The 19,202-nt window shown below is 66.0% G+C and overlaps 2 protein-coding genes across 2 annotated transcripts in view; both read right to left on the minus strand.

Moving 5' to 3' along the window:
- Positions 1-6: 6 nt before the first annotated feature.
- SLC27A3 (solute carrier family 27 member 3) lies at positions 7-4,665 on the minus strand (the record flags this gene model as incomplete). Its single annotated transcript, XM_083813814.1, is given in 12 exon segments — positions 7-851; positions 938-1,068; positions 1,161-1,226; positions 1,229-1,257; positions 1,386-1,561; positions 1,563-1,585; positions 1,701-1,791; positions 1,885-2,079; positions 2,165-2,289; positions 2,361-2,519; positions 2,625-2,834; positions 4,173-4,665. Coding segments are annotated over 12 exon segments (2,529 nt in total). The 3' UTR covers positions 7-20.
- A 1,098-nt stretch (positions 4,666-5,763) lies between these two features.
- Positions 5,764-19,202, minus strand: part of INTS3 (integrator complex subunit 3) — a 39,483-nt gene continuing 26,044 nt past the window's right edge. The window contains exons 16-30 of the mRNA XM_083813833.1: positions 18,047-18,176; positions 17,068-17,122; positions 16,033-16,136; positions 15,460-15,504; positions 14,970-15,089; positions 14,682-14,835; positions 12,818-12,886; positions 11,420-11,495; positions 9,680-9,793; positions 9,541-9,589; positions 8,514-8,681; positions 6,918-7,018; positions 6,633-6,705; positions 6,401-6,557; positions 5,764-6,280 (exon numbers count right to left, since the gene is read on the minus strand). Coding sequence (XP_083669959.1) covers positions 6,203-6,280; positions 6,401-6,557; positions 6,633-6,705; positions 6,918-7,018; positions 8,514-8,681; positions 9,541-9,589; positions 9,680-9,793; positions 11,420-11,495; positions 12,818-12,886; positions 14,682-14,835; positions 14,970-15,089; positions 15,460-15,504; positions 16,033-16,136; positions 17,068-17,122; positions 18,047-18,176 — 1,493 coding nt within the window. The 3' untranslated portion in view covers positions 5,764-6,202. The remainder of the gene's footprint in view (positions 6,281-6,400; positions 6,558-6,632; positions 6,706-6,917; positions 7,019-8,513; positions 8,682-9,540; positions 9,590-9,679; positions 9,794-11,419; positions 11,496-12,817; positions 12,887-14,681; positions 14,836-14,969; positions 15,090-15,459; positions 15,505-16,032; positions 16,137-17,067; positions 17,123-18,046; positions 18,177-19,202) is intronic.

Consider the following 19,202-nt stretch of genomic DNA (forward strand, 5'->3'; position numbering starts at 1 on the left):
GCGGGATGGACGTGGGGACCTTAGGATGGACGTGAGGGCCACAGGACGGACGTGGGGGCTGCAGGACGGACATGGGAGCTGTAGGCTGGACATAGGGACCGCAGGATGGACGTGGGGGCCTGTAGGATGGACGTGGGGGCTGTAGGATGGACGTGGGGGCTGTAGGATGGACGTGGGGGCCGCGGGACAGACATGGAGACTGTAGGATGGACATGGGGGCTGTGGGACAGAAATGAGGACCGCAGGACAGACCTAGGGACCACAGGATGGATGTGGGGCCTGTAAGATGGACGAGGGGCCTGTAGGATGGATGTGAGGACTGCAGGACGGACATGGGGCCTGTAGGACGGACATAGGGGCTGTAGGATGGAGCCTGTAGGATGGACATGGGGGCTGTAGGATGGGTGTGAGGGCCACGGGACGGATATGGGGCCTGTAGGACAGACATGGGGGCTGTAGGATGGAGCCTGTAGGATGGACGTGGTGGCTTTAGGATGGATGTGAGGGCCGCGGGACGGACATGGGGGCTGTAGGATGGACAGGGGGCCTGCAGGACAGGCATGAGGACCGCAGGACAGACCTAGGGACCGCAGGACGGACGTGGGAACTTCAGGACAGCCACGGATCGCCGTGGGCCACCCCCTGCTGGACCACCCGGCCCCTCGGGGCACTGGCCTAAATCGGAGCCGCCCGGCCACGACGTCCTCCCAGAGCGCGGGGCCGAGGGGCACGTAGGCCCGGGCGGCCTCGTCCAGCAGGAAGAGGGGGTCGGGGACGCGCGCCGGGTCGAAGCCCTCCTGCGCCAGGCGCACCTTCTGCTGCTTGAAGGTCGCCGTCATCTCCAGGCGCTCCTGGCGCGGCGACACGGAGATGCTGGGCCCCCTCCCCTCCCCGCGTCCCCCCCTGTCCCCGTGTCCCCCCCCCGGCCCCCCGTTACCTGCAGCCGGAGGAAGCGGGGGCGGGCGTAGGGGGGCAGCAGCTCCACCACGTGCCGGTAGAGCCCGGCGCCGTCCAGCCGGCAGCCGGGGCGCAGCACCAGCGCCGCCATCCCGGCACGGCCCTCGTGGCCTGGGGAGCGATGGGCAGAGCTGGGGGGGGGGCACCGCTGGGTGATGGGGGGGTGGGGGGCAGCGGGGGTGGCTGGGGGGGGGCAGCGCTACCTGGCACGCTGACGCCGTAGACGGTGACTTCTTGCAGCGCCTCGTGGGCCGCCAGGGCTTCGGCACCTCTGTGGTGGCCACGTTCTCGCCTTTCCACCTGGGGGGGGGTTGGAGGGGGCTGAGCACCCCATCGTGATGGGGGGGATGCTCTGGGGAGGGGAAAAGGGGGGATCGCACGGTCCCCATGGGGCAGAAATGGGGTGGGGGCCGCGTGCTCAGCACCACCTGTACGTGTCGCCGGTGCGGTCGCGGAAGCGGACGAACTGGGCCGCATCCTGCTCCATCAGGTCGCCGGTGCTGAAGTAGGTGTCGCCCTCGGCGAAGACCCCGCGCAGCAGCTTCTGCTCCGACAGCTCCCGGCTGCCGGCGTAGCCCAGGAAGGGGGTCCGGGGGGTCACCGGGGGCGATCAGCAGCCCCGTCTCGCCTGCGGGGACGGGGGCTGTGTTAGGGAGATGGCCCTGGGACCCCCACCCTCCCTGGGTCCCCCAAATTCCCTGGGACCCCCACCCCCCAGCTCCGTCCCCAGCCCCCCGACTCACCCGTCCCCACGCGGATGCAGCGCCCGGCCGCGTCCCGCACCGGGGCTCCCTCGGCCACGTCGTAGCGCACGATCTCAAAGGGTGAGAAGAGCTGGGGAGCGCGGCGTCAGGATGCTGGGACGGGGATGGGGACGGGGAATTCCCCATCCCAGCCCCCAGCCCCGTCCCCCCCCGCCCCCAGCACCTTGTAGATGAAGCTGCTGCGCCCCACGGCGCCCGGCGTGCCGGTGTAGTTGAAGAGGGTGACGTTGCCCTCGGTCAGCCCGTAGGTCTCCACGATGCGGATGGCCCCGAAGCGCTCCAGGAAGCGCCGCCAGACGTCGGGGCGCAGCCCGCTGCCCACCGCCAGCCGCAGCCCGTGCTGCCGCTCCCCAGGGCGCTGCGGGAGGCAGGGTCAGCACTGGGGGGGGGGGGGCTCTGGAACCCCTCCCGGTCCTGCCTCCCCCCCCCCAGCAACCCCAGACCTGGGGCTGGTTGACCAGGTAGCGGCAGAGCTCCCCGATGTACTGGAAGACGGTGACGCCCTCAGCACGGCAATCGTCCCAGAACTGGCTGGCCGAGAACTTCTCCTTCAGCACGCACGTGGCCCCTGCACGAAGAGGAGGAATCAGCCCCCCCTCGCCCCCCAAATGCCACCCGGAGGCCCCCAGCGCCGCTCACCGATGCCGATGCAGCCGACGATGCCCAGCAGCGACCCGGCCATGTGGTAGAGCGGCAGCGCCAGGTACACCACGTCGCGGCTGGAGGCGCCCACCAGCTCGTAGAAGCTCAGGCACATGATGGACTTGAGGTGGGAGACGCGGGCGGCCTTGGGTAGACCTGGCGGGGAGACGGGGGGAGGATGCTGAGCCCCCCTCGGGCCCCATTCCCTGCAGTGCCCCCGTCCTGCCAGTGCTGTCCCCGTCCCGCCAGTGCTGTCCCCACCGGTGGTGCCCGAGGTGAAGATGTAGAGGCAGGTGTCGTTCATGTCCTCGGGCTGCCACACGTCCTCGGGCTCCAGCTCCTCCGAGGCCTCATCCAGCAGCTCCTGCAGGGCCACCACGCCGGGGGCGTATGGCCCCGCGCCCAGCACCCACACCACGATGCCATCCTCCTGCAGGCTGGGCAGGATCGGCTCCACCATGGGAAACAGGTCTGGGGAAGGGGGCATGGGATGGGGTGGGGTCAGGCCCTGGGCATGGCCCCAGTGCCCCCCCAGGCCTGTCCTGGTGGGGCAGAAGCTGGGCACCCACATCTGTGGGTGGCATCAGCCTTCGGGGACCTCCCCCCTCCCAGCCAGGGCTGCCCCCTTGGCACCCCAAACCCTGGTTTTGCCATGAGGCAAGGGGATGGGGCACATGGCCAGGACCCTCCTGGGCACCCCCAGCTCCCTGACCCCACATTGCCCCCATGCTGGAGACACCCCAGTGCACCCCCCCAGCACCGCCCCATGTCCCACCCCATCCCAGGTGGCCATCCTGAGCTCGGTACCGGTGCCCCCCCCATGGCCCCATCCCAGTAGCACCATCCCTCTGCACCCCTGCTACCCCCGAGCCCCCACACCTGGTACCCAGGTACCTCCGGAGTCCCCAGTACCCCAATCCCTGGTGCCCCCGGTACCCTGGCACCCCTCATCCCTGTGCTGCCTCGGTGGCCTTGTCGGTACCCGTGGGATCCCAGTGCCCCCACCCACCATGCCCCTGGTACCCCAGTATGACCCCTTGGTACCCCCATCCCTGGTATCCCCGTACCTCCATCCCAGTACTCCCAGCGTCCCCATCTCCTAAACACCCCCATTGCCTTTATCTCTGGTATTCTGGTGCCTCCATCCCTGGTACCTCACTATCCCAGTACCCCGGTGCTCCCTCCCCCAGTAATCCCAGTATCCCGGTTCCTCCAGTCCTCTCGGTACCCTTGATGCCCCCACCTCTTGGTGCTCCTTCTCCCAGTACTCCCAGCTTCCCAGTGCTCCCATCCCATAGGTACCCCGGTGCCCTTAGCTCTGGTACCCAGGTGCTCCCAGTGCCCCATCCCCTGGTCCCCCCATCCCTGGCACTCCCAGTGTCCCAGTGCCCCATCCCCTGGCCCCGCCGGTGCCCCCATCCCTTGGATCCCCCCCAGTCCCCCATCCCCAGTACTCCCAGTATCCCAGTGCCCCATTGTCTGGTCCCCCAGGTGCCACCATCCCTTGGTACCCCTGACCCCCCTGCTTCCCCCCGGTGCCCCCATTCCCGGTACTCCCAGTATCCGGGTGCCCCCTTACCGGTGTCCCCAGTGCCCCCATCCCTTGGTGCCCCCAGTCCCCCCACCGCCAGTACTCCCAGTATCCTGGTGCCCCATCTCCTGCCCCCTCCTGGTGCCCCCATCCCTTGCTCCCCCCGGCCCCCCCGGCCCCCCCCTCTGCTCCCAGCACCCCGGTGCCCCCCCCCCCGTACTCCCAGCATCCCGGTGCCCCCCCAGCTGCCCCCGGTGCCCCCCCCCCCCGCTCCTCACCGTGCGCCACCAGCAGCGCCCTGGCCCCGCAGGCGCGCAGGCAGTGGCGGAGCGCCTTGGGGCGCAGCGCCGTGCCCAGGAAGGCGGCCCGGGCCCCCAGCGCCGCCAGCCCGAGCCAGCCCCAGACGAAACCGGGCTCGTTGCCCGCCAGCAGCCCCACGGCCACGCCGGGCCCCAGCTCCCCGCCGCCCCCCGCCAGCGGCCGCCCCCGCAGCGCGTTCGCCACCCGCGCCACCGCCGCCGCCGCCCGCCCGTAGGGCACGGGCCCGGCCGCCGCCCGCAGGAACGGCCGCGCCGGGGCCGCCCGCGCCGCCCGCAGGAACCGAGCCGCCAGGCTGCCGCCCCCCGGACCCCCCCCCGCCGCCGCCGCCCGCCGCCGGCACCGCGCCGCCCGCGCCACGAAGGCGGCGTCCGCCCAGAGCCGCGGCCACAGCAGCCGCTGCAGCAGCGCCAGCGCCGCCAGCCCCGCCGCCAGCAGCGCCGCCAGCGCCATGGCCGCGACCCCCGGACCCCCCCCCCCCCTCAGCCGCCCCCCGCCGCCACCGACAGCCCCGGCAGGGGCCGCCCCCGGGAGGAGCCGCCCCCGCCCCCGCCCCCGCCCCCGCCCCGGGGCCGGCCCCGCCGCGGCTCTGCCCGCCCCCGCCGCGTAAAGCCCCCTCCAGCCCCCCCCAGCCCCCCCATCCTGCTCGCCCCACCCCCGCACCCCCATCCTGCTCGCCCCTCTCCATTTCGTCCCTGGCCTCCTCCCCCCGTCCCCCCCATTGCAGCCCCGTGCCCCTCGCCATGCTCCCCGTCACGGCCCCAACCCCCGTATCACAGCCCCCCCATTTCATCCCTGTGCCCTTCCCCACGGCCCCCCCCTTCGCACCACCATTCCACAGCGCCCCCCCCCCATGCCCCCAACATCCTCACCATGACCCCCCCCCTTCCATCCCTCTCCCCTTTGCCATGCCCCCCCAACACGGCCCCGGCCCCCCCGTTTCATCCCTGTGCCCTTCCCCACGGCCCCCCCATCGCATCACCGTTCTCCTTACCCCCACAAGTCCTCGTCCTCCTCCCCACGTCCCCCCCATCCCAACCCCGTCCCCCTCCCCATGCCCCCCCCCCCCAGCCCCAGCCCCCTGACCACAGCCCCCCCATTCCACCCCCGCCCCCCCCCAGCCTCCCCCTTCTGCTCCTGGCCCCTTCCCTCCCCCGTGGCTCGGGGGGCGGGGGGGGGGGGCAGCAGCACCGCAGCCCCCTCGCATGGGGGGGGGGCTGCCACCATGGAATGGGGACAGCCGTGGGGGGGGGGCTCAGCACCACGGAGCCCTCCAGGAGCCGCGGCACAAAGCGGGGGCGCTGGGTACAAAACAGTGGAAGAGTTTTTATTGTTGTTTTTTTTTAAAAAAAACACTTAAAAATCGCTAATAGCTCTGGGGGTGAAAATGGAAAGCGGCCCCCCCCCCCCCCCCCCCTCACGTGGGCTATGAGCTCCAGCGTGGGCAGCGCCACCGAGCCGAGCCCCCCACAGCAGCTCCGTGCCCCGGGGGGAGCGCCCCTGGGCCCTCAGCCACTCCGTCCCCCTCCGCGAAGCATCCCGGAGCAGCCAGCTGGTTCGCACCCTTTATTTACATTTCTTATATGAAAATAGGAGGCGTGGGATGGACAGCCGGGGGCTGCCTGGCCCGAGGCCCCTGCCAGGGCAGGGGGGGGGGCCCGGGCACACCGTGTCCCCTCCTTGGGGACCCCCGTCCCCCTCCGCCGCTCGAGCCAGGGAGGGGTCGGGGCCGGGTCCTGTGGTCTGGGGGTGACGCGCTCCAGCCCCGGCCGCTGCCGTTAACGGGGAGCCAAAGTCAAGTGGGGAGGGTTGGCGTGGAAGCACAGCGCCCGCGGCGGGGGCCGGGGGGGGGCCCCCCATCCCCAGGGGCTCCGAGGCTGGCGGAGGGGATGCGGAGAGAGCGGGCGAGGGGCCGCGCGCTCTCGTTTCTGTCCTGGCGATGGCTTTTTGTCCGAGAGCGGCCGCGGGAGGCGGCGGCGGGGCTGCGCCCTCAGTCACTGTCCGAGCCCACGGCCGAGGAGCCTTTTCTTTTCCGTTTGGTGGGTTTGGGCTTGGTGTCTTCTTCCTCCTGTGCGGGGGGGAGAGGGGGAAGCGGTGGTCACGACCATCGGAGGGGTCCCTGGCACGCGGCACCCGGACCTGCGCCTCCTCGGGGTGTGGACGCGGCTCCCCGCAGCCCCCCACTTACCGAGGCGCTGCTGGAAGCCGATTCCTCCTCGTTGTTGGCCGGCTGGGCCGCGTTCTTGCGGCTCCGGGGGCTGGAGAGGGTGGCTTTTCGGCGGCTCTTTGGGGGTTTGGTGGAGGAGTCTTCATACTCCTCGGCCAGGGAGAAGAGGTCGCTGAACCTGGAAGGAAGCGGGGAGGGGGTCAGGCGCTGCCAGGGCAGGCGCGCGCACCGGGACGGGGCACCGCCGACTTACTTCATCTTGTGGGCTTCGTCGCAGCTGGCCTGGACGTGCTGCAGGGCTTGCAGGATGGGGGTTTGGCTGAAAACTGTTGAGGAACCAGAAAAAGGGGAGTCAGGGACCTGACAGCAGGAGCCGGGTCTCCCCCCCGTGGCAGGTTTTTGGTCTCCCAGCTGGGTGCCGAGGGTTTTGTGAGCCAAGGCGGGGGGTCTCAGCATCCCGGAGCATCCCAGTCCCCATCTGGGATCTGCACATGCCCCGAGGCACCACAGGGCGATGGGGACGGGCGGCGGTACCTACAGTTCTGTTTGGTGTTGGTCAGGTTGAGGCGGAGGTTGTCCAGGTGCTCCAGGATCTGCTCCAGGGTCAGCTGGGCCAGTTTGCTGCTGGAACTGCGCAGGCTGGGGGCAGAGCGGGAGCGCAGTTGGTCCTGGGGGGTCAGGAGCCATGGACCTACTCCTCCTGCCCCCCCCCCCCAAGATGGGCTGCAGGAGCTGTTTGAGCAGATGCGGTGCTTGAGGGAGGACCGAGAGCCCCCAAATCCCCAAGGAGATGCAGGGCAGGGCGCCAGCAGAGGTAACGGGGCTGTCCTTCAAGGCATGGGGTGTGGGGACCAGCACCCATAGCAGGGGGTGATTCTGCCCTGTCCCTGTGGGTGCAGAGCAGTGTAGGGGCCCTCCTCCTGCCCCAGCACACGAGGGATGCCTGGAGCCAGTCTGCTCTGGGAGCAAGGGGATAAATCCTGCTCAGGGTGCTCGCTGCCTCCTCCCTGGGGGCTCTGCGGAGCACTGAGTGCCCCGTGCGCAGCCCCAGGACACGGCGCGGTGCCAGCACGGGGCACTACCAGCCTCAGCTGGCCGCCGGTTAATTAGCAAGGATTAGACCTGGCTTCAGCCCGGATCCTGGAACAGAAACGCCAGGAAAAGAGCTGCGTTGTTCCACCGCAGAGGACCGCTAATTAACACGTGGAGGAGGAGAAGGGAACCCACGGACGAGCAGACTTCCCCAGCAGCCTCGCAGGAGACGGGGGGGGGGGGGGGGACCCCGCGGTGCCAGCGGGACGGACGCTGTCCCGGTGCCGGCTGCCAGCGGTCCTTGGGGACACGCAGCCCTCGCGGTGCTGCTCTGCTTCCCCAGGACACTAGGTGGCCTTCCTACTCCAGCAAAGGGCCGCCCGGCCCCGGCCTGGCAGCCTGCTGAGCACCGGGGGCTGCAGGAGGAGACCCCGGCACCGGGGGGCTGCAGCACCGCTGCGGAGGGGCACGGCGCAGCGAAGGGAGCGGGAGCTGGTGGCCGCTGCCGGGCACCGTGCGGGCTGTGCCCCCGGGAGAGGCTGCCTCTGGGTCTGATGTTTGCTTTTGAGGCTGGATGAAAGGCCGGGAAAGCGCCTGGGGAGCAGAGCGGAGCACAGCGAGCTCCTGCAGGCTACAGAGCCTGGCTGCCTCCTCCAGCCCCCCTGCGCCGACGGGCTCTGACCCCGGCCACCCCAGCGGCTGCAGTGTCCCAGGAGAGACCAAGCATGCCTGGTCAGCCACATCTGGAAGATTTTCACCCAAAAACGCTCCAGAAACATCACGCTGCTTGGCAGGCAGGCACAGCAGGGCTGAGCGGAGGCCGCTGATGCAGCAGGGGAGTGCCGCGGCTTGGCACCGCGCGCACCAGCAGCTGAAATGAAAGCTCTTCCCCAAACAGCTCGGGGAAGGGGCTCACAACAGAAGGGTCTCGCTGGCGGGATGTCAGCTCGGGAGCGGAGCCGCTCGCTCGGGGCTCTGCCTGCGTGCGGGTGGCAGCGGCACCGCCCCGGCCCCGAAGGGGGGTGGGCTGGCGTGCCTGGGTGACGTCCCGCCGGACCCCTCAGCATCCCGGCCCCGCAGAGCCCCCCGCTGCTGCCCTCACCTTTGGCGTTTTCGCGGCAGGCTGTTGTTCTTGATGAGCAGCGACTTGATGTGCTCGGCCAGCAGGTCGTCGTGCTTGATGCACCAGTGCCGCAGGATGCTCGTGGTGAACTGGTCGTCGGGGTGGCACGGCCGGCTCAGCACCATCTTCACCATCTCCTCGCTGGGCCTGCGGCGAAGCGGGGAGGGGGAAGGAAGAGGCCAGGTGGGTGCCCTCGGCTCCAGCCCTAGGGCCTCCATCCGGGGTCCCGGGGGCAGGGGAGGCCAGCAGCACCCTGAGGCCGTTGGTAAAGGACCCTCCCGGGGAGCAGCTGGCAGCGAGCTCCCGGCCCGGCTCCTCGCTCCCCGTGGGAAACCACCCGGTGCTGCTGCGTGTGCGAGGCTGGAGCTCGCCTCTGCCATCGCTGGCGTTTCGCTCACACCGTTTGGAGCTGGGATTAGATTAGCCAGCCCCACGCACTGCATTAATGAAAACAAATAAAGTGCTCTCCGCTCCGAGCGGCGGGACGCGGCCGATGCAGGCATGGACAGCACGGAGCAATGCCGAGGCAGCTCTACCACTGCCCCCCCCGGGAGGCAGGTGACAGCCCGTCCCCCGTCATGTATCAGGCTGCAGGACACGCAGGGTGGCAGACAAGCAGCGCTGGGGCTCAGCAGGCTGCGAGCTCGCCCTCGACAAACGTCGCTCCCGGAGCCAGGTCGCAGCAGGGAGCTGCAGCCTTTGGGAAAGCCGCCACCGCAGGGGCGCCACGTGGCACCCTGCTCCGTCCCTAAGAGGATCCAGGGCGAGGACTTGCACGTGGGCGCTCCCAAGAGAGAGCTGGGAACCACTTGGTGCCAGCAAGAAGGGCTTTTCCCCTTTGCTGTTGCAGGGAACTCGTGGCCGGAGGGGGTGGCATCTCCTTGTCCCCGTCACGCCAACGCTGCTCGGTTAAAGCCACCAGCCGCAGCGTGCCGGGGGACAGCCCTGCAAGCTTTCTGCCACCACAGCCTCCGCAGATCAGCGCTGAGCAGGCAGCAGCACTTACTTCTCTCGCCTCAGCTGCAGCAGCAGGCAGGACAACGCCTCGGGGTGCTCTGCAAGGGAAGCACGCACATCCTCAGCACCGCGCCGCGAGGCCTCGGCGACCCAGCGCTGCGCCTCTCCCGCCCCGGGGGGCGGCTCACCTTTGTACTTGAGGTGCTGCAGGATGGGGATGATGGTCTCCAGGGGGATGCTGTGTGCCAGGAAGAGCTGCCAGGTGCAGTACTGCTCGAAGGTCTCCCAATCCAGGCTTTGAACTAGGGGCAAGCGCAGGGAGGTGAAGGGGAGCTGCAGGGTGCTCGGAGGAATGATTGGGACCTGCCAGAGCCACCCCACGCGGCTCTGCCGGCCCCTCTGGGAGGTCCTCCAGGGACATCGCTGCGTCCCGGGCACGTTACCCCCATTCCTCCAGCCCGGAGCAGGGCACCGAGGAGGGCAGAGCAGTCCTTGGGGTGAAATCCCAGCGGGTGTGCTGGGGAGAGCAGGATTTGCGCTGTGCCGGGGCAGCTGCACCGCCAGCACTGTGCCACAGCCGCTCAGGTCCCCAGGACCCTGCGGTTGGCGCCAGCGCCGGCTCTGCCAGCTGAGGCACGGGCAGCAGGATGGCAGAGTCACTAACGCAGCTGCTCAGGGCTCAGAGGAAGAGAATTAACGAGGCTCTGTAATTAATGGGCTTAGTCTGCTGCTTGCAGCTTGTGTAACAGCAAAGCTGGATCTGGGCAGCTGTCGGATCGAGGCGATGGGGGATCTCTCTGGAGGCGTTCGCTGCCTCCTGTGCGGAACTGCCCCAGCCCCGAGCACCGCGGTCATGGCCGGCAGGGACCGGGGGGCCATGGGGCACACGCAGGGAAAGCACGGCACTGGCTGGAGGCTTTAGGGGCATTTCTGCTGTACGCAGCCAGTGCCTGGCGGAGGTAGCAGCACAACGCCTCCGAGGCTGCCAAAGTGCAATTAAAAAGCGGCAAGAGGAACTGGGTCACCCACTGGTGGTCCGGGGGGAAAGGCAAGGAACGCTGCTCGGGAGAGGTCGCGGGCACCAGCCCTCTCCTGCGCAGCTGCTGAGAGCGCCACGGCTGGGTGGTGCCCGCCCGAGAGCCCCACGAGTGCTCCAGGGCCAGGCCAAACACCAGCGGAGTCCAAAGCTTTTGCTCTCCCTCTCTCCCGGGCTGTCACAGTCATCGGATGACGGAAAACCCCAATTACAACCTGCCAGGCCACCGGTCCCTTTCTGTCACCGCCTCCTGGCTGCCCTCAGCCCTGCAGGGCTGGGAGCAGAGGCTGCAGCCTCCCAGGCAGGGCCCGGCCTCCAGCACTGCCCCAGCGGCTGCTGCGTGGCGCAGAGCGGCACCCGGCCGTGCCGCGATGCTGCAGGAGCGAGCAGGACACGGTCACAGCCCCGGAGAGCCAGCAGCTGGGAGCACGGGGTGAGGCTGCGAGGCCGGGGGGGATTTCAGGACTCTCCCCTCTGTTTTCTCTCAGCCCAGGCGGGCTGCGGAGCCCCGGATTAGGCTTTGCCTGGCCCTGCAAAGAGCCAGGGCTCCTGAGCCGTCACACAGCCAGCTCGGTAAAATCCATTAGAGCTCACAGCTTGGATCGCACGGCTAAATCTAACAATCCGGTTTAGGGCAGTGATCCTTTAAGCAGTGGCAATAATACAATGAGGAAATCCAGACCTCGGCGTAACAGGGCCAGCAAGAACCACTCTCGGTTGCTCTGTGAGCAGCCAGAAAGGGCAAAACCATGGCAAAGGCTTTCCAGGGACTGGTCCTCTCGGGCTCTCTCTGCAAAGCCCAGCGGGGACAGGAAGGTTTGGGGGTGCCCAGGAACGGTCCCACTTCCCCCCCTGCCCTCGTGCCTGCCCCGGTGGCGGGAGCGCTACTCACTGAGGATGTTCAGCACCGAGTCTTTCCGAAACATGACGAGGTTCCCCATCATCACATGGCACACCAGCTCCTGCAACTGGGCGGCAGAGCAAAGGAGGTTAGCGGGATGCTCAGGCTCACAGGAGCCCTCTCACATGGGAACAGCCGGGCCTAGAGAGCAAGCGAAGATGCTATCGCTCCGCCAGCATCATCCCGGCGGGAGCAGGGATCCAGCAGAGCCCCAAACCCCTGCGTGCTGCAGGTGGCTCCTAAATCAGGGCCGCTTTAGGAAGCACCAAGGAGAGGCAGCTGCTGTGAGGGACCAGGGAAGTAACGAGAGGTTAACGCCTTCACACATCAACGCCCGGGCTGGGGGCGCAGGATGGGCAGCAGATCCCCACGGGCTGGGCCAGGCCTTGCTGTCCCCCTCCTGGCACAGCCCCACCAGCAGCAGGGACCCGCTCCGCGCGCCGCCAGCGCTCCCCTCGTGGCAGCGGGTTCGTGGGGCCCCCGTGGGCTGGGCGAGGAGGCCACGCAGCCAGAGCATCGCGGGGAAACAGCTGAAGAATAACAGGAAGGAGAGAAGGAATCAGAGAAGGGAGGGGAGAGGAAACGCTACGGGCCTCTGCTGGGAAACACAAAACCTTTGCGCCACAGAGCGCGGCAGAGCCCAGGAGCGGAGGAGCAAGAGCAGGGCTGGGCTGGGGGGGTCAGGGCAGCGCGGCCCAAACCTTTCCTGCGCCCAGCTCCAGCTCCGGCCCGCCAAGCAAAACTTGCTGGCGAGGCGTTCTGGCTCCGGCACAGCTGGGAAAAGCGCGGCTGGCCAGGAATGGTGTATAAATAGGGCGAGTTACGGGGTTATCAGCAGATCACGCTCCAGACGAGCCTAGACAGCAGAAACACGCAGCACAGCATTCTTGCTGGTGCCCACCTCCCTGCCCCCAGCTTTCGCCGGGGCTATTTTTGGGTTGCTTGTGGCAGCTCGGCGTGCCCGTGGGGAGAGGCTCCTTCCAGGAGGGTCTAACGAGGGCTTGGCTCTCTGCTCAGCGGGGTCTCCCGCCAGGATGGGGAGCCGGGTGTGATCCAAGCCCCACTGGGCTCGCAGCACAGCACTGACGGGCTCCCTGCATCCTCCTGCACCCATCAGGGCACGGCACCTCCCCAGCTGCGCCAAGCACCTCCCGGCCAAAGGACCTAATCCTGGTCCCAGGGGAAGAGTCCGGAGCTCCTGGAGCAGCGCCGGCCATCGTGGGCATCCCAGACCCAGAATGGGAGCACGAAGGCCTGAGCGAGCAGACCCCACTGCCCCACGCCCTCCAAGGCCAGGCCATTTGGGGTTTAAACCTCCTGGGAGCAGAAGCGAGCGCTGCCACAACGGGAACGTGCTGCCCCCCACCCCAGCTCAGGTCCCTGCCTTACCTGCGCCGAGTCTATGACGGCCACGATCATGTTGAGCAGCTCGCCGCTTCGCAGGGTCTCGTCTGGGAACTGCAAGGGTTCAAAAGCAAGGCAGGGCTCAGGAGAGGGCCGGAGGGAGAGGCCAGCCGAGCTCTCCTATCCCCAGAGCTGCAGCACGGCTCCTCCTCAGCGCCAGCTTCGACACGCGCGTCCCTCCTCGCGAGGGGCAGCGCGGCCCCGCTGAGCGCCGGTCCTCCGGCGGCTGGACCAGAACCAGCACCGCTTCCTCAGCACGGTGAGGGAAGTGGCTTGGGGGGGGAGAAGCAGCCAAGAAAGCGCAGGAGCTCTGACGGGCCATGTTCTGCGAGCAGCCGGGAGCGAGCCAGCTGCTGCGAGGCAGAGCAGCGCCAGGCTGCCGAGAGCCAGAGCCCAGCACCTCGGCGGGACGCAGCCAGCGCTGACCAGGGCAGCGCGAGGAGCAAGGCCACTTCAATTTTGGCTGGCGGAAGTCAGCCAGAGCACAACGGTTACAATTCCCCGTTTTTCCGCATCCTCGCTGGCTGTCCCAGGCCCTCGTGCGTTACGCAGAACTGCAAGCAAATCAAAAAATCAACAGGCGGGGCGAAAGGCCAGGGAAGTTGGCGGCGGCGAGCTCCCGCTGCGCAGTCGGGATCGGGCTGTTCAGACGGGCTGCTCTTGGGACATCCTGCCGGACTCGTGCCGGTCAATGCACCCACGGGGGCGGCAGCAGCAGCCTGACCCCGCTTCGGGGTGAGGGCGTTAAAGCCAGCGCTCGAAGCACCAGGGGGATCGTGCTGCTGTGCTACGCCAGGATCCCTCTGGGGCACGCACCACGGGGCGAGACCTGCTGCGTGGTGCGGCGCCTGCTCGTGCGCAGGTTTGCCTCCCCCTCTCCCGGGCTGCTGCCGTGCTCCCGGCCCCACAGAAGCCCTCAGGAGCACTCGTGAGGAACGGGGCTGGACGGCCCGAAGGCCCAGCAGATGTTCCTGCTGAACCAGCCAGAAAGGAGGGAGGAGAGGGGCCAGCTCATTCCTCCCAGGGAATGAGAAAGTACAGGCAGCACCGTGACCCCTCCGATGAGCCCGAGGATGTGATGTTAGCCTCCCTCCCTCCCTCCCTCCCTCCCTCCTTCCCTCCCACCCCCAGCGCTGCTCCCAGCAGCCAGGCGGTGGCTGGACACTTGTTGGCTGCAGCCTCTGCCCTGCAACCACCGCACAGAAAGGCTGCAGCCTCGCAGCCCCGTCAGCATCCTGGCAGCGGGGAGGCAGCAGCAGCTCCGTCCAAGACCCGGCTGGGCTGTGAGAATTGGGACCGAGCTGCGACCCCGTTCCAAACGCACCCTGCTCTCGACTGCTGCAGCGAGTCCAGCTGGCTCCGACTCAGCACCGAGTGCTGAAAGCAATGAAATGTCTCATTGAACCCAGGGGTTCGGAGCAGGCAGCAGAACTCGTTCTGAGCGCTGCTTCCCCCGGACTCGGCGATGAGGCGTCTGCGCAGAGCCTGCAACTTGCTGCTCTCCGGAGAGGAGGGAGAGCAAAACCGCAGCCAGGGAGCGCAGAAAATGCTGTGCTCGGAGCCAAACACGCGAGGCATCCGGGCCAGCAAAGTCAGCACCTCACCACGCAGACAGCACGAGGCTCTAACGGGGCCGTGAGGAAGCAGGACGACGGCAGCCCGCTGGTCCCCGCCACGCCGGGCTGGGGGTGGATGGAGGCTGGGCTGGGCTCAGCCTGAAGGAGCTTTTTTTAGGTTTGTCTGTTCTGTTGCTGCGGTGTAACAGGCCTGAACCTCAGAAGCAAACCAGCCTGGCCCCAGAAGCCTGCCTCTGCCCCCGTGGTGCTCCTGGTGCCTGCGGGGTCCTTACCTCTGTGTAAATGGAGGGGGTGAGGTAGCAGAGCAGCCGCACGTCGTCCTCCTGGCAGGCCTTCATGTCCATCATCAGACACGTGTGCAGGTCCCCCAGCTGCGTGGCCTGGGCGAAGGACTCGTACAGGTTCATCTTCCCTGCCGCAGCTTTGCTAGAAGGAGACGTGTCGGGGTGAGAGGGGAGCCCCCCAGCGCCGGCAGCCAGCTGGGGACACCGGGCTGGCTCTGGGAGGCCGTGCGAGCCACGTCGTGGCTTGGGTGCTTCCCTCCACCCTCTGTGACCTACCTGGCTTTTAAATAGTACAGGAGGTGGTAGCCGATCTTGGGCTGCTTCTGATAGAGCTCTGACAGGAGATCCAGCAGCAGCGAGAAGCCGCTGTTATCCTCCTGCATCTGGCAGAGGTTCCTTGGGGAGCAGAGGACGGCTGCGTTACGCGGGGCACCGCACGAGAGCTCTCTGCTGCCGAGGACCGGCTGCTCGCAGGGAACCCAGCCCCAGGTCCTGGCCACCCACTGATTTCAGGTATGGGGGAGAGACCCCAGGGATCCCCGGCTTCCCCAAATGGCCAGATGAGCTGCGATTTTCCTGTGGTTTAAGTGTTTCTACCCCACAAAACACTGCGTAGGCAGAACGAAGGAATAAACTCTTCTGGTTACGGTATCTTTGGGGGTGCTGGGGCAAGTGCGGGGTCTTGGCAGAATGAGACCCACGGGGTTCACCCGTGGTGGTGGTCAGGAAGCAAACAAGAGTCTGAGCTAGCTCCGAACAAACATACCTAAATATTAGGTAGAGCGGCTTCCCCACTGATTCCTCCAGAGACCTGCGGGACAAACGCAACGATCAGAGCTCCGCAGGCACTCACAGCCTCTGGTTTGGGGTAAATCAGCAATGGCAGGGAAAAAGCCCCGTGCGCTGTCTGCTGTGGTCCTCAGGCCAGCAAGGGTTATCCCTAGCTGATGGGGAGACAGGAATGGTCCTGACACCAGAACCCCAAACCTCTGAGTCCAAGCCTGTGCCAATAAAATCCAGGAGGAAGGGTGCACGGCACTGGTTTGTGCAAGCATAGCAGGGGCAGGTGGATTCTTTTGTACCCTGCATGCCAGGAGCCACCCGAGCATCCCCTAAACTGAGCTCTGACACGAGGACCTGTGGCAGCAGGTCGCAGACGGTCTCTTTGGAGCCCGGGATATAACTGCTGACCAGCTCCATGCTGACCGCTGGTGAACCCTGGATTGCTTCATAGGGCAAGCTGCTGGTTCCAGCACAGCCTTCCGAAAATGGTGGAAGTGTTACTGGGAAAAGCCCAAGTCCCAGTGTGAAAGGATGAGACAGAAAAATAAATCCTTACTCCTCTGTGATTTCTTCTGGCAAAACCTCACCACGGAAGTGAGCCTTAAATAGCTCCTGGAGGCAGGATGCGAGCACCGATAACTGCTCGGAGTCAAAGTCCTCCTGGCGGAGAGAAAGGAGGGAAGGAATGAGAAGGGAAAGCAGAAGCTCAAGCCCTGCCTGCCCAGCACAGGTCTGGCTGGAAGGGATGCAGCAGAGCCGCCGCTGCTGGGAACGCCACCCAAGCTGCTCGGGAGCCATTTTGCTGCTATTTTGCAGCACCGGGAGACGCCAGAGCTGGTCACCAGCACGCCGAGCCCCGAGCTGACGTCTAGCTCTGAAGCACTTCACAATCACTGGGGTCCACTCGTCCTCTGATGGACGGTGATTCACTGAGCTCAGCTCTCACCGCACAGGGCTAGCAGGAACCAGGGGCACTTGGTGCCGAGGATTCGCGCCCCGTCCAGCCCCGTCCCCACGCTCCCACGGGAGGACAAGCAGCTCTCCCGTGCTGAGAGGCCACTTGACTCTGCAGGCAGCTGATGAGAGGGAGGGGATGCGGCCTCCCTGCAGGCGTTGAGCTGCTGGAAAACATCCGCAGCAGATCTGCTGGGCTGGCCTTGCTGCAGCCTCTCTGAAGCACCAAAAGCCAGCGAGCGTCCCGGCTGCACGGCGCCTGCAGAAGCCCCCAGCAGCTCTGCAGCCACCGCAGCTGCGTGGGGTCACGGCGTGAGCACGCCTCACCCAGCGCCCTGCCTGACAGGGGCTACTGGGGACGTTCAGCCACGGGTTATAAGGAAACTGCACGGCGTGAGCTTCCCTAACAGCCTCCCAGCACGCAGCAGCTTGGGGCTGTGCTTAACAGCCACGGGTGAAGCTGCCCGGTGGCATTTTGAGCTCGTTTTGGATTTGAGTGTCCTCAGGCTTGCGTCCCATGTTCAGGCAAAGCTTGTGGGGCAGAACCAGGCGGGCTTGGAGCTGCCTGGCCCGTGCCACTCCAGCTGCTCTCATTTTACAGCTAGACAGCAGCACTGCTCCGGGTCCGTGCTGTTACCTCCAGGACTTGATCCACGATTTCCTGCATGACCTCACACTGAGCTTCCGTATCGCTGGAGCACAAAAACAAGAGGAAATCCAAGTTACAAAGGAAGATACCGAGAGCAGGGACAAGGGGGCTTTGTGCTGAGCTGGCTCTGCTCGGGAGCCCCCAGGACCTGAGAGTGGGGGTGGCCCTGCTTTGCGCTGGTGCCAGGCTTAGAGGAAGGCATGGCTCCGAAGCACAGACTGCAGAGACCCAGCCCTGGGAGAACGCGCTGCACTGCTGCGGCACCTACTTACAAAAGTGCCCGAGGTTGTCTGCAGCAAGACAAACAAATTAAATGACTAAAAGCATCAGATTAAATGCACTTAAAGCCATAAAGCCATAAATTACGTTAAATCAGCCCACTATGCCAAGGTCTGAAAAACAATAGCTTTTTTAACCTTCTTTAGATGGAGTTAATTCCAAGGTCACTGCAAATCAACAGCGGCGATGGGGAACATGCAGGCAGAGGAACAGGTACATCTCTGTGCATCGAGAGCGTGCCCCATGCAGAGAGGCACCGACAGCCCCAAGCAGCAGTAGCCCCAAAGGCCTGCACAGCCTCCCCTCCTCAGTCCACCAGCAGGGAAGGATGAAGCTCAAAGCCTTTTGCCTTCCTGTCCCTGACTCAGAGAAACGCTGTAGCCCCCAGGAAATTGCTGGGGTGAGCAAGTGCATGCACTGCAAGTGGAAGCATTGCTGGGGTGTCCCAGTCTGAGCCTGCTCCGAGGGCAGATTGCAAGGCTCTTTAGCCAGCACTGTGCAAAACCAGCTGGGCTTTTCCTGCAGAAGCTGTGCAAAGGGACCTCTGTGGGCTACAGGGAGACAAGCCTAAGGATGGCATCGGCTTGGAGAAAGGCTCTTGGAGCAAGCAGCACTGAATAGCAGGGCTCTAAGGTCTCGTGTGTCACTGCCCCAAAGACACCAGCGTGAAACGCGACCCAACACCAACCTTCCCTTCTGCAGCTGCAGAACCTTATCCTTCAGTGACTCATCCAGCTGGTCCAGGAACGGCGTGATATCAACGGGCTCCTCCACAATGGTTTCTTTGATCGGATGAAACCTGAACTCCCTCTTCTTCCCTGCAACAAAAGTAGTAATGCTGGAAATTGCCCGTTTTCCCAAGCAGCCGCATCTGATAAGCGCCGAGGCAACCTGCCCTAGCAGCAGGAGTCGCGTGGGGCTGCTGGGGCATTCGGTGCCCTGGTGTGTGACCCAGCCCCTGGTCTCGCCTTCATCCTTGGGAGATGTGTCCGGGTCACGGTGAGCAGGAGGGCAGGATGGGATCCGAACACGGGGGTGTCCAGAGCCGTGTCCCCCACTCAGTCCAGTTTCCAGAAGCGATGCTTTGCCTGTGCCCCAACGTGCTCTCACACAGCTCGCTCACGGGGCTCTCTCCACCTGAGGCACAAACGCTCGCCTTCAGGATTCCGGCACTGAGGCACCCCAACTGCTTCTCCACACCCTCATCCTTCAGCCTCACTCCAGGCATAAAAATGAACTGCAGCAGAGTCCAGAAGTGCCAGGGTCAGCAGGGAAGCGCTCTCGGGGAAGCTCTGACTACAGGATGGGACAAGGCGGCCGATCCCCTTTGCAAAAATCCTCTCCTCTGCTTGCAGCTTCTGAGCCCATGCCCCTTCCAGGGCCCCAGGCAGCCGTCACAGCGCTGTCGGGACTATTGAAGACTGCTCCAGCACAGTCCTCTCCCCCATCCTGGGCCTGCGGCCCCTCCCTGCTGCAGGGGTAGCCCTCCAGCACGGCAGGAAGCCCGGGGGAGTCCTACCACCAGGGCCAGGAACAGCTTGAGATGCCTCCAGCTCCAGAGAGCTAGCAGAGGGGATTCTGGCCTCATGCAGACTTGTCAGCCCCATGACTTCGAGAGGGACTCGCAGAGGCCTCCAGTGAGTGTAATGAAAACCGTGTGACTGAACAATTAGAGGCCTGAGCCTCATTAGCAGCTGCCTGAGAACAGAGACACCCTGTTCCCAAACAAACCATCCAGCACAGCATCTGCCACAGGGATTCCCAGCCACGCAGTGCAGCAGGGCTTGAGGCTAGTCAGACATCCAGAGAGGACTCAGGGCAGGGAAAGCGCTGCGTTCGAAGGT

Source organism: Anser anser, assembly GCF_964211835.1.
Source record: "Anser anser genome assembly, chromosome: 28".
NCBI classification, from domain to species: domain Eukaryota; kingdom Metazoa; phylum Chordata; class Aves; order Anseriformes; family Anatidae; genus Anser; species Anser anser.